This window comes from Lissotriton vulgaris, chromosome 1_1 (assembly GCF_964263255.1).
Source record: "Lissotriton vulgaris chromosome 1_1, aLisVul1.2, whole genome shotgun sequence".
Classification (NCBI taxonomy): Eukaryota; Metazoa; Chordata; class Amphibia; order Caudata; family Salamandridae; genus Lissotriton; species Lissotriton vulgaris.
This window is the reverse complement of record NC_141685.1, coordinates 1,049,254,767-1,049,267,540: the sequence shown is the minus strand read 5'-3', so window position 1 is coordinate 1,049,267,540 and position 12,774 is coordinate 1,049,254,767. Positions and strand designations below refer to the sequence as shown.

At 43.7% G+C, this 12,774-nt stretch overlaps 1 protein-coding gene across 1 annotated transcript; it reads left to right on the top strand.

Moving 5' to 3' along the window:
* The first annotated feature begins 336 nt into the window (after positions 1-336).
* On the top strand, positions 337-9,464 carry SWSAP1 (SWIM-type zinc finger 7 associated protein 1). The gene is made up of 2 exons (XM_086936446.1): positions 337-629; positions 8,205-9,464. Exons 1-2 carry the CDS (start codon positions 411-413, stop codon positions 8,772-8,774), a joined length of 789 nt encoding a protein of 262 aa, XP_086792572.1. The 5' UTR covers positions 337-410; the 3' UTR covers positions 8,775-9,464.
* The last annotated feature ends 3,310 nt before the right edge of the window (positions 9,465-12,774 follow it).

Genomic DNA, 12,774 nt, shown 5'->3' with positions numbered 1-12,774 from the left:
TGGTAACTCTTGGAATCTAATACGGGAGGTTATTTATTCCAAATTGGCTATTGACGTTAACTACAAACTTCGCTACAAATCCCTGACGCACCTTTATCAGTAAAACATACTGCAAGAGCAGTGACGATAACGAACTAAAAATTGTACCAATCAACAATGTCTAGCAAGAGTAGCCTGTGTGCGACCTCACGTGATTGGTCCGTAAAAGTGAAGACGCCTACAAAGCTAAGTTTAGAAGAGAAAAGGCTTCCCTGATTGGACTCCTAGTATAGCTTCGTATTCGGGACTTTTCCCACTGAAAGGATACTCTTTCATTACCAATCGTGCAATACAGCGTGCGTAAGCGCGCGTGAATGTTTTTAGTTAGGCAAAACGGAAGCCGAGGTGTTTAGTATTAGCTAAGCTTGGCTATGGCCAGGCTGCTCAAGCGAGTACTCGGCCAACAGGAACGGGCGTCTCCGGAGGACCGACCCTGCCTCTTGTTGGGGGAGTGTAGCTCCGGAAAGACCTCGCTGCTACTGGCGGCCGCTCTCAGCTCGTCGGCAGAAGAGGGTCGGAGGACAGTGTTTATTTCGCGAAGCCCGCTGCAGAGGCTTCCCGAGACCGCGCGAGACCCACTTAGCCTGAAGGTGCGAAGGGGTACTTCAGAGCCCGGTCCCTTCGTTTAATATGTTTATGAAATTGGTGGGAGGGTTAAACACGAGGAAAGAAAAGTCACTTTGTATTTTAAATAGTGTGTTTCTGGGTGGCACTGCCATTAATATGTCTCGTCCTTTGGAGGAGCAGGTGTAGTGGTAGTGGGGCCCACTGAACGCTGGTTATTGCTATAATCAGGGTTTAAACACGTTACTTTCTTTGTAATGAGGACTATGACCCACTGGCATGCCACTGCGTAAAAATGCTATATTTTTTATATAAATATTTTAATAGGAAGCTGCATTTACAACAAACAATATAAACGTACAGAGCTGTGTGGTTAATCAGCATGTTTTTTTTGTTTCTATTTTTTTTGTTAATTGATATTTTATAGTATCAAACGACAACACAAAGTCAAATAACCCAACTTCTGGGTCATCACAAACAGTTGGTTTATGATGAAATATTTTACTTCTGAGATCACTACCACTTTATCAGGGAGAGTAAATGTGTGGGTAACATTAATAAGACAATGCAGATTAGAAAAAAAACATTTAAGTAGTAGAAACACTATTTATCAATTTATTTAAATATATATGCAGAAAAATAACATAGCACATCATGCATATTACTTCTTTACGAATTTTAACATTTTGAAATAATATTTTTTACTAACATATTTGTCAAAGTTTGTGATAAAAATGTGGGCATATTTGCACAGTAATAAAAATGCCACGAGAGGTCATGGAAATATTGTATGTTAGTCTTGTCCAGGAAAATATATATTTGTCCATATTAAAGCACAGTCGGCCAACTGCCATACTCGGAGCAGGATGTATAAAGGTCACTTTAACAAACAGGTTTCCCACTGATTAATGTGTAAATTGTGTGGAATGGTTTACTTTAAATCACATTGGAACTATATATATATATATATATATATATATATATATATATATATACACACACACACAAAACCCTTATAATAGCAGTTTGGCCATATATTGTTGGCCAGGTATAGTTTTCTCATCATCGTCATGATCTCCTATGCTAAAACTTTTCATGACCCCACTGCTTCGAAGTCACAATAAATACAACTATTGATGCATAAAGAATCAAAAGGGGTCCTGTTGAACGAAACGCGTTGGCTGGGCTGATGTACGCATGTTATCAAAACTTCAATAGATTAGACTTTGAAACATGAACAAAGACTCCCTGATGAATATATTTGGATTTATGATAATTGTTGTACTTCCTATAAAATTGACATGATATAGTTATATGGTCCTTTTCACTCTTTGTGACAAAATTCAGTGTTGTTGGGTTTGGATGACCTTCAATAAATGTATTTAAATGTTGAGGTAAATGAAGTATTTTAAAGAATATTATATGAGTAATATTGGGCTGTATGGATATGTGTTAAATGCTACTCTAAATGGGGTTGAGTGGTCTCTTAAAAGAAGCGTTTGTAAATTTTGTGTGAAAATTATTTAATGACAAATGGTGTATATGCTGAAGGGTGAAAGGCTGAATGATCCGTGCTGGGATAACCGCCTGTGTGAGCTGTCGGATAAACACGTCTCAGCAAGAACTGCTTAACTGATTGAACTACTGGATCAGTCGAGGTTTGCATGGGTGCCAATATTGGAATAGGAGATATTTGCTTTGTTAAACCTGTAAACCTCTTGCCTCAGAAATGCAGGTGAAGTCAAGCGTTTTACTTTCACTCCGATTAAGGTCAAGAGAGAATGAACACTTTTTTGGTGGGTGATCTGTTTGGAAAGCTGGTGACTAAGTTAAAGTCATTGGAGGCATTTAGTTTGACGGCTGAACAGAAGTAAAGTGTGGCTCCTGACGGCTACAACTTAGTTGACAGGTGCGCTTTGGTAGGATCAAGTTGAACTGGTAGAGCTTTGCAGAGGTCTCTGTAATTAAATATAAAGGGTTCTCTGGGATATTATCACAATAGAATGGTTGTTTAATCCGGAGTAACCAGGAATACTATTTATTAGGATTGAGAACCATTACATTTATTTGGAATCCCTAAAAATGTTTTAATACTGTTGGCACAATGTTCCTGGTCGCACTGGACCTCCTTCCTAACCTCCTCTCCTTGTCACCACCCATGTAATGTACTGTGATTTGTACAGTCCATCAAATGCCAGAGGGCATCTTGGTGCTATAGAGCGTGGGCGGAGATACAGAGCTGACAGAGAAGGTGCATTTCTGGCAGATGGTAGTGTGCCTTCTAGTCCTGTGAAAAGAGCCAGATCTTCAAGGCCATTCTGAAGGGCAGTAAGGAGGGAGCTGCTTTCAGAGACAGTGGTGGGCTATTCCAGAGCACAGCTGTAGTCCTGAAGAAGCTCTCACCACCCCAGGTTGTCCTCCTGAATGGGGGAACGGTCCGTTTCATGGCTGAGCCAGAGCGGAGAGTCCTCCCTGGGACATACCATTTGAGCTTCTCCTTAAAATGGACTGGCCCCTGTCCATGCAGTAATTTGTAGGCCAGGCATAGGGCCTTGAACCTACAACGTTGTCTGACTGGCAGCTAGTGGAGATTCCCAATGGCTTCCATGGCAGATTCATATTTTGGGAGTTTAGAAAGGAAGCGAGCCGCTGCATTCTGCAGAGTCTGAAGCCTCTTCAGGGGGCCGGCTGCCAGGTTGAGATTGAGGCTATTGCAATAGTCAGTCCTTTGTAGTACTAGTGCAATAATCACAGTTTTTAGGAGCTCTGGAGGTTGGAATTTTTCAATCTTCTTTACTAGCCTCAGGGAGCAGAAGGAAGCAGCAGTGATTACATTCACTTAGTCTTTGAGCTTAAGCTCTTTGTCTAGCAGAAAGGCAAGATTTTTTACTTTGTTTGCGGTGTCAGGAAGTGGGCCCAGCTCGAGCGGCAACCAAAATGAAGGATTGTTGTCAAAGATGATGACCACAGTCTTTGCGGCATTCAATTTTAGACCGTTGTTGTCTATCCAATCGCTGCCTTAACTCATGCAGGTTCTAAAGGCAGGGCCAGAATTGATTTCAGAATTAGCTAGTACCCATAAAAATGTTGCTACTTTGACTCACCATTTTATACGCCATGCCTGTAACTAACGTGCTCATGACCACTCCATATACATTTCCTAGATCTCTTCCAGTATCCTATTTGAATTTACCTATTTCCCTTTTTTTCTGTTCCAGGAAATACAAGAACTAATAATCACTCCTCTTTGAAGTGAATGAGAGAACAGGGAATAGAGGAACGGACATTAAACAGCATTCCCCCTGTTCATCTTAAAATATTATCTCCTTATAATACATATTTTTTTCTCCATATCTGAACAGCAAGCTAGAAGAAAGTTGGTATCATTGAAACTACTCGGACTAGTCTACAGAATGCACACCTGTTAGTAATATGCTAATGAAGCACAAGGGTTTGAGCTGAAGCACAGGGATTCCACTTCTTTCCTCTCAGCCTGTCACTACGTCTCAAACCATGTTGCAAATCACACTCAGTGACTGACGGAGGTGACAATTGCCATCCAGAATTGGAAATTAATCTGTTTTTCAGAGGTGGCACCAACAGCAGCAGTCAGGCAGACTGTGGGTGTGAGCCTGATTGTGCTGGTCACTTTACAGTTCCATATTTAGCGCCTGCGGGTATTTGTCGCGCTTTATAAATGGCAATAAATACATTTTAATTAATACTTATTTGAGAACAACAAACTATGCGTAGGCAGAACATAAATATGTCTTCAAAAAAAGGTCTGTAGAAAGTATGTGTAGCCTCTGCAAAGTGTAAGGGTAATATATATTTCTAAGTTACTTAATTTTTCTACTCCTGAAAAGAGCGAACGTATTGTTTGGTGCGAAGCACCCCAGAAGGCCATTTATTAATGATGTAAAATCATTTGTTACATATCTGCTTACCTTTCTCTGTGAGAAGAAAGTACATGCTTGCAGAATTGGGTCCATTAAGTAGTATTACCCCAACATAGGCATTGCATGTTGGTTACAATGGTCATTTGTTGTCACTGGTATTAAGTGCTTATGGTAAAAAATGTTGAGTATTTATTTTTGGTCACAAGTCAGGGGTTTCTTGGCTCGTAGAAACTTACGCTCTTAACATCAGAATTTTTAAGCCATTAGCTTATAGTGCAAATGTTCCAGAGCTCTCGAGGTGACACAGTCCTTAGAAGCGAGACTTATTTAGCATATTAGTATCATCAAAGCCGGTGATGACACAGATGATATTACAGGAAGTCACATCAGTAAAATTATGAAAAATCTTATAATGCATGTTAAATCAATAAAATAATACTAAAACCTCACTAAACGTGTGAAAATCACAGAGTCCATCATATGTACTGGTTTTCTGGTGTCCTATAAAAAATTACTTAAGTAGCCCAGATGTGAGCCGTGTACAAAGCAGCAGCTGTACAAGAGAGACCCCACATGGTGGAAGGACTTTTTGAAGTCTCTTTAGCGCTTGGAGCTGTTCTGAATAATGTGGGGGGGCTGATCAAAGGCTTTTTTGAGTTCTGGTTCTAATGGTTCTTACCAGGTGTGATAGTCAGCCCATCACCAGTGAGCGTTCAAAACAACTTCTAAATGTGGGAATCTCACTTGTGATGAGTAAGACTTGAAGTCTCTGATGTGCATGTATTGACAGTGAGCGCTGATTATGTATACAGCCCCTCCACTGGCCGGTTATTATTATTAATCAACTCTATTTCGGTTTTACATCATTTAAACTACAAAAGTCACAATAAAAAAAGTACACACTCCTTAAATACAAACATTAAAAGGTTTAACCCCTTCTCTGAGAAGAAAGAGAAACCATGCGTGTCTTGCTTCAGCACAAAATCTTGTTGTGGGAAATGCCGGACCCCCACTTTTACAACAGAAACTGTCAAAAAGCATAATTGTTTTGGGTCTCAAAACGCTCACATTGCCACAGTAGTTTCTGGCACTGAACAAAACTTTGTGTGCTGATATGCTCCTTGTGATAAAACACAATGCTGTGTCACTCATAGTGTAGTCAGCTGATTGAGCGAGTGACAGAATAGTAATAAAAACAAAAGGTGTTAACACCAGGCCTAATTGGGGCCCCATTTCTTAAAGAACTTTACTATAGTTTACCCATGGTATATGTCCTTTCATGAGTACAGATTTTCGTCTTTAATGAATTACCAAGAATTTACAGAAGTAGGCCATAACATCAGCCGCTGCAGGAAAGAGCGGGGTGGGGGGAATTTCCAGAGACGCCCATGAGGGCAAATTAATTCTTTATTTAATTTTCCCTTGTATTCATCTCTCGAATTACCCCCTCAGCTGGCACCACCTCTCTTACCTGCAGCGGCCCCGGCTGCATAACATGGGACTCTTAGAAATATTTGTGAAATACATATTTTTTCATGTTAAAATGCAGGTGCCCAAAATCTGTTGAGCGTTTACAAGTTCACTTTACCTTGAATCGCATTTTTCCCATCCCTCAGTAAGAAATTTGACTTCTGCCTTGTCAGTAATACATTTCCAAGTTTTCTCAGTATGTTATTTGCCACACTCCACCATACTCAGAACTGTGTCACTTAAGTGGTAAAATGTCCTGAAGTCAGTCAGAGTTCTGTGTATGCACACCTTATCAGCATTTTTTCATCTGAGTTGAACCCAAAAATACTTCTTGGTAAAAGCTGCTGATGCCTGGCAACATCTGTTGACCACCTCATCCCATGTCAGCACAGACACTGTTGAGAGTACTGGGATTTCATATGAAAGCCTAATGTTTCCTGGGTAGCAAAGCCATGGTTTACTTTTGCACAGCTAATTCAAATAATATACCTGATGGCAGCGATTTCTAGATTATAAGTCTAAAATGATGACATGCATGGGATCAGCAAGATTGCTGAAAAACTGGCTAACAAGAAACTTTCACAGTTCCTGGAGGACAAAAACAGGCTAAAAAGCTCACAGACAGGTTTTCGTCCAGGGCAGGGCACGGACATCGCCCTCCTGGCAGCGGTAGAGGAGGCCAGAGCACTCTTAGACGAAGGAGGATCAGTGGCAGTGATCCTCCTCGACCTGAGTGCGGCCTTCGATACCGTCAACCACCAACTTCTCATTAAACGGCTCAAGAGAGTCGGTGTGGAAGGCTCCGCCCTTTCCTGGCTCTCATCCTTTCTGGCCCAGCGCACCTTTCAGATCTGGGAAAACAACACCTGCTCCTCCGAAACTCCCCTCCAATGTGGCGTGCCTCAGGGCTCCTCCCTGAGCCCCACATTATTTAATATCTACATGTCCCCATTGGAGGAGGTTATCACCCCGTTCGGAGTGAGCGTCGTCAGCTATGCTGACGACACACAATTAGTTGTCATTATCCCATCTCAGCCAACAACCAGTAGATTTATTCAACTGCCTTACGCAGGTTCAACGCTGGATGAACAGTTCAGCCTTAAAACTGAACGGAGCAAAGACTGACGTTCTCCTCCTTGGCCAGAAAGGACTCACACTCTCCCCGAACATCTGGCCTGGATGTCTGGGTCCCCCCCCCTGACCCAAAACAAGAAGTAAAAAGCTTGGGCGTGTGGCTCGATACAGACCTTTCGTTCACCGCGCAAGCTAAAAAAGTAGCCGGGACGTGCTTCGGGCTCTTGAAATCATTGAGGTAGATCCTGCCCCTCTTGCCCCCCAACTCGCAAAAACTGCTAATTCAAGGCCTGATACTCTCTAGGCTTGATTATAGCAATGTGATCTACCTGGGCGCCCCCGAAGCAACGATGAACAAACTTCAGAGAATTCAGAACGTCGCCGGCCGGATTCTCACTAATACTCCTGCCAGAGCCTCGGCCAAACCAGCACTAAAACTCCTTCACTGGCTCCCAATAAGGGAGCGGGTCAAATTCAAGGCCCTGTGCCTAGCCCACAAACTGCTACAAAATCAAGGCCCCCCTATTCTCAGAAAATTCATTAAACCCTATAAATCCTCTAGATCCCTCCGTTCGGACAAGGAGAATCTCATCATCACTCCCAGATTTAAGAAGGCACGTTCAGGTGGAAGACGTTTTTCAGTTCACACCGCACGCCTCTGGAGTGCACTCCCCCGCGACCTGAGAATCGAACCACATTATCTACGCTTCAGGAAGCGGCTCAAAACCCACCTTTTCCCCTAAAAGAAACTTGCTCGTCCGGTACCCCGAACTCCAGTTCCCCCTCCCCTCCCTCCTCCCCCCCCCTTCCTTTCCTGGCCCACTGACCTGTAGATGTAGGGTTCTTAGCACTGGGATACCTCCGGGTGACTACGCGCTCTATAAACATTTATAATAATATAATAATAATAATGCATGAGTGGACTACCCTACACCGCCCTTTTCCCTTCTCTTTAGTTCAGTCAGTGGAAGAAGAAATACCCTTCAATGTTTGTAAAGTTAACGACCTTTACCTAGGCGTGTAGATGCATAGGGATCAATTGCAAAGTAACCAATGACTTGATTGAGCAGAATAATAATGCAATTTTAACCCTGTAGTCTGTGCTTTTGCTAATAACATTGCTTAATACGTTTTTCTTTTCCAAACTTTACTTTTCAGAAGATTCAATTTGTCTATCCCCGGTCTCTTGAAGAGCTGCTGTCCCTCATTGCTGCGATGCACGAGAACACAAGGAATCCCCCATCTCTTGTCGTCTTGGATGGCATGGATGAATTTTTAGTTGGAAACAATGGACAGCAAGTTGTAGCCAGCCTTTCAGCTCTGCTGGTGGACACAGCTGCATATTTCACTGGCAAGCTAAGGTCAGACTCTAGAAGCCTAGATGATGCTGGTTGCTGTTGTCACCTCATTGCGTCTATGAGACTGTCCTCTGAGGAGATAGAAGGGACTCCGGATCTGTCTTTCATCGAGCGTTACTTCCCAGATAAGTGTTGGTTGGAACGGGATGTGAGTTGGCAAGGGGCTGATGCCCAGGTAGATGCAATTGAGCGATACTATAGGCCCAGATTTTCTGATATCCCAGAGCCCAGCTTGGACACAGATCAATCCAGCAGTGGCAAAACATGGAGACTCTGGGTTGGATCAGATGGTGCGCTCATGGTTTCCGCAATGCAGAGCCAAGGCCCGGGACAAATGGAATCAGGGAAAGACTTGTATCCGCTAGTTTAGCAGCAGTGTTGAGACTGTCATGAAAGTGCTATTTTCTAAGTGTTTTCCCAAGACACTGGTTTCCATTTCTATCCATTATCTGAGATTTAGTTAAATTGGAATTGTGTGCCCAGTGAAGTCTCGTACTCCTTTTTGAACATAACAGAACCTAATTATTACTTTGATTCTATACTATCTTAATCTAGGGGATAGTATGACACTCATTCATAATTCTAGGGGTGTTAAAGCAACAGAACTTCCAGAACTTGATTGTACTCTTCAAATCACCTGCAGTTTGATCTTCCGCCAAATGCAGTAATCTGTACAACACAGAAACCTATAACACCAAGGTTCTAATTATAAGGTTACACTCTTTCTCTTCCTAATACCATAAGTTGAAAACTAGCAATTTCTGTCTAAGAAAGAAAAAGGAATATTTCTGAGAGTCACAAACAGATTGGTGACACAACAAAGACATGTGCTATGATAAATGCTATGTTTGAGACTGTATATAATACTCCTACCGATGTCACACCTTTGGGGAATGATTTGTCTCACTGAAAGTTGGACCGGCTGGATCAAGATTGAAAGTATGACATTTTTATTTTGAAATATGTATCGTTTGAAACTTTTAATTGTAAATTAAGTGTGTATGCATTTTTATCTCATTCAAAAACTTTTCATTTGAGAAACTTTCAAGAAATGCTGTATCTGACAAATGTCTACAAATCAAATCAAATCAAATCAAGCTTTATTCGGTTTTTAAATTTAAAACCATAAAAGCAGCAGAGAAAAAATACATACATATATAGAGACACAATTGGTTGCAGGTTTTAAAAGAAAGATAAAAAAGGGGAAAATAAATCCGGCTATTTAAACCAAGCTAAAAACAATCTTGTAAAAAATAAGAGCGCATGGTACACAGAAACCCCCCTTTCAACTGATTTTATAGTTCGATACTCTGGGGCCAGGATAAAAGTCAAACAAATCACAGATACAGATAGGGCCATCTCCAGTTTTGGGGTGTGAAGATCTTAGATAGGGGGCAATGTTCCTGTGTTTGAATTTAATTAAAACCAGATCTCCTGGAAAGGTTTTGGGCAGCGTGCCCAGCCATCCCACCCTCCTGGCGCTCAGAATTCCGCCATCTAAGTCAGGTGGCAGCGGTCTATTGTTATTAAGCCAGAAGATGGCTTTGTTCAGCAGGTCCTGGTTTGATTCAAATTTGCCCTGAGTAAGCTCTGGCACCCCAGAGAGGACGGTCACGTAGGGGGCGGCTTCAGGGGGTAGGTTAATTCGGGCCCTTCTTTCAAGAGGAATCCTAGGTGCTATTAAAGGTACATGAGTTGGTTTGGGAGTAATCTTACAACTTTTTGGGATGGATTTGTTGGTAGAGGAATCATTTGGTCGTGCTTTCCTGTGTACTGTAGACTTAGGTTTCTCATGGTTGGTGGACGGTATATAACATAAAGGGGGAGCAGTGTTTGCATTTAATGGATTAATCCTTTTTACTATTTTTTCCACGGTGAACAACCTTTCTCCCAGATCCTGAATTTTTGTGACCAGGGGTGATAGGGCCGCATTCAGCAATCGTTCAATGTGGGCCAGTAGGGTCGATTGGAAGGGGGAAACAGAGTCATTTGATGTGGCCCCCACCTTATGCGGCGTTAAAACAGTTGAGTTATCGGGGGGTAATGAGGGGCTACAGGACATTAGATCAACATTTGCTGGAATCTCCTCGATGTTCCTTTTTGTGAATAGGGCCTGGGGCAGCGTGTTGGCTTGAGTGGGTGTCGTTTCAAGCGAGAAAAGTACTTCCTGGGGAGGGTGGTTTGTAGGGTCAGTGTTTCTACCAACTGTGGGCGGAGTTGATATGTTAGGGACATAGTTTGTGCCACACCAGGCATTCAGCTCCTCCCAAAAAGACATATTGTTGGGACAGCAGGAGCTCCTACGAGCAAGACACAGAACGGGTCAGGGACAAATGACAAATGGTTTGGGTACCTGCTTCAGTGATGGGGCCAAGTGGGGTGGCCCGCCCCGTCCTCCTCGGGTCCTCTGAGGGCCACTGAGGGCCCGCCCTTTGCCCGGGCTTAGCCCCGGGCGCCGACCCGCGCGCGATCCCGCGACGCGGGGGCTCGCGCTGTCCTTAAGCGCACCTCCGGGGGCGGGACAGGAAACACGCCTCCTTGGCGCTAGGCTTGCTGGGGGATGTAGTCCCCGATGTGCTGCCTCGCCGCGATTTCCCCGGTGCGGCAGGCAGCAGGGAGCCTTGGGAGTCTTGCTGCAGAGCAGCGCTGTGGCTGCGGTAGTGGTCAGGAGCCCGGTGAGTTTGGCCAAGAGTCCCCCGCTCCCCCGGGGCTCGCGCTGTCCTTAAGCGCACCTCCGGGGGCGGGACAGGAAACACGCCTCCTTGGCGCTAGGCTTGCTGGGGGATGTAGTCCCCGATGTGCTGCCTCGCCGCGATTTCCCCGGAGCGGCAGGCAGCAGGGAGCCTTGGGAGTCTTGCTGCAGAGCAGCGCTGTGGCTGCGGTAGTGGTCAGGAGCCCGGTGAGTTTGGCCAAGAGTCCCCCGCTCCCCCGGGGCTCGCGCTGTCCTTAAGCGCACCTCCGGGGGCGGGACAGGAAACACGCCTCCTTGGCGCTAGGCTTGCTGGGGGATGTAGTCCCCGATGTGCTGCCTCGCCGCGATTTCCCCGGAGCGGCAGGCAGCAGGGAGCCTTGGGAGTCTTGCTGCAGAGCAGCGCTGTGGCTGCGGTAGTGGTCAGGAGCCCGGTGAGTTTGGCCAAGAGACAAATGTCTACAGTACGGTTTTGCCTTGCCTTTAACACTAGGCCAATTTTCTATTCTAGCTTAAATTGTAGCTACTTTGCGTGCTCTAACCGGATTGTGGTAGTCGCAAATTGTAATGGTCAAAGTTCTTCAAACTTTGACACAAAGTACATTTTTGGCTGACGTATGTTTCAACTAAGGGCCTCATGTACTACGGTTTTTTTGTGGTCACAAATCCTGTGAATATCTGGCTTTGCAACAGCATAACATCTTTTCACTATATACAGAGTCTTTTTTATGTGTCAGAAAACTTTTTACAACTCGTGAAATGGGTTGTTAACCTTTTCTGAATCGTTGGGGGCTTGAAAGAAGCACCCACTTCTGTTTATTAGTGCCGCGGAACGTAATCAGTGGTTTGTGATCTCAGTTGCAATCACAAACCATTGAAAAGTTTCCACCTCAGTTTCTCCGTGGAAACTGATTTCCAAAAGGGAAACAACCCCTGTGCATACTCGTGCTCCTGATGTATTCCTTGGCAGGAAACATTTTATAAAGCAGCACCTGTCTTTCATGGACATGGGCTGGTTGCTACAAAAAAAGGAAAGCAAATTCTGTGATTACAGTGTGGTGTCACTTGCAGGCCACCATTAACTCATTCGCAGCAACTCATAGCTGGTTGCAAAATTCGACCTGTCTAATTATTATTCATGAGGAATTTTGTTTTCAGACAGCATGCAAACGGACTATTTGCAGTTTGGCATATTATTGCATATATCGCATCATATACTCCATCCCAGTTTGCAAACCAGTTTGTGTGTAATTTGCACATCCCTGGTTTGCGGACACAAATAGTGCATTAGGCCCTATATAGTTTATTATCTCAGAAACTTATGTTCTACTGCAATGCAGGAGACCCGGGAGTAGAATTTCAATGATCTTTTTGCTTTGAGCGCTGCCCTTGAATTGTGGTAAAATAAGTTAATTTATTAGCAAATTCCTTCAAAAATACAGTCTGGCTAGTTCACCTTTCAAAGTTGTTTCCAACCAGTCCCGTTACTTATATTGTGGCATGTGTGACTGTGGTTATGAGGAGAGATTATATATGCTGTAGCCTACTTTTGCAGTCTTCTGGAAATCTTCCAAGTATGCTTTTGTTCTTATATGGATATATATGTGTGGACCTCCCAGGTTTTGTGAGCAGCCATCCAATTATTTATCAGAAATCCAAACTGATATGATGATACATGACA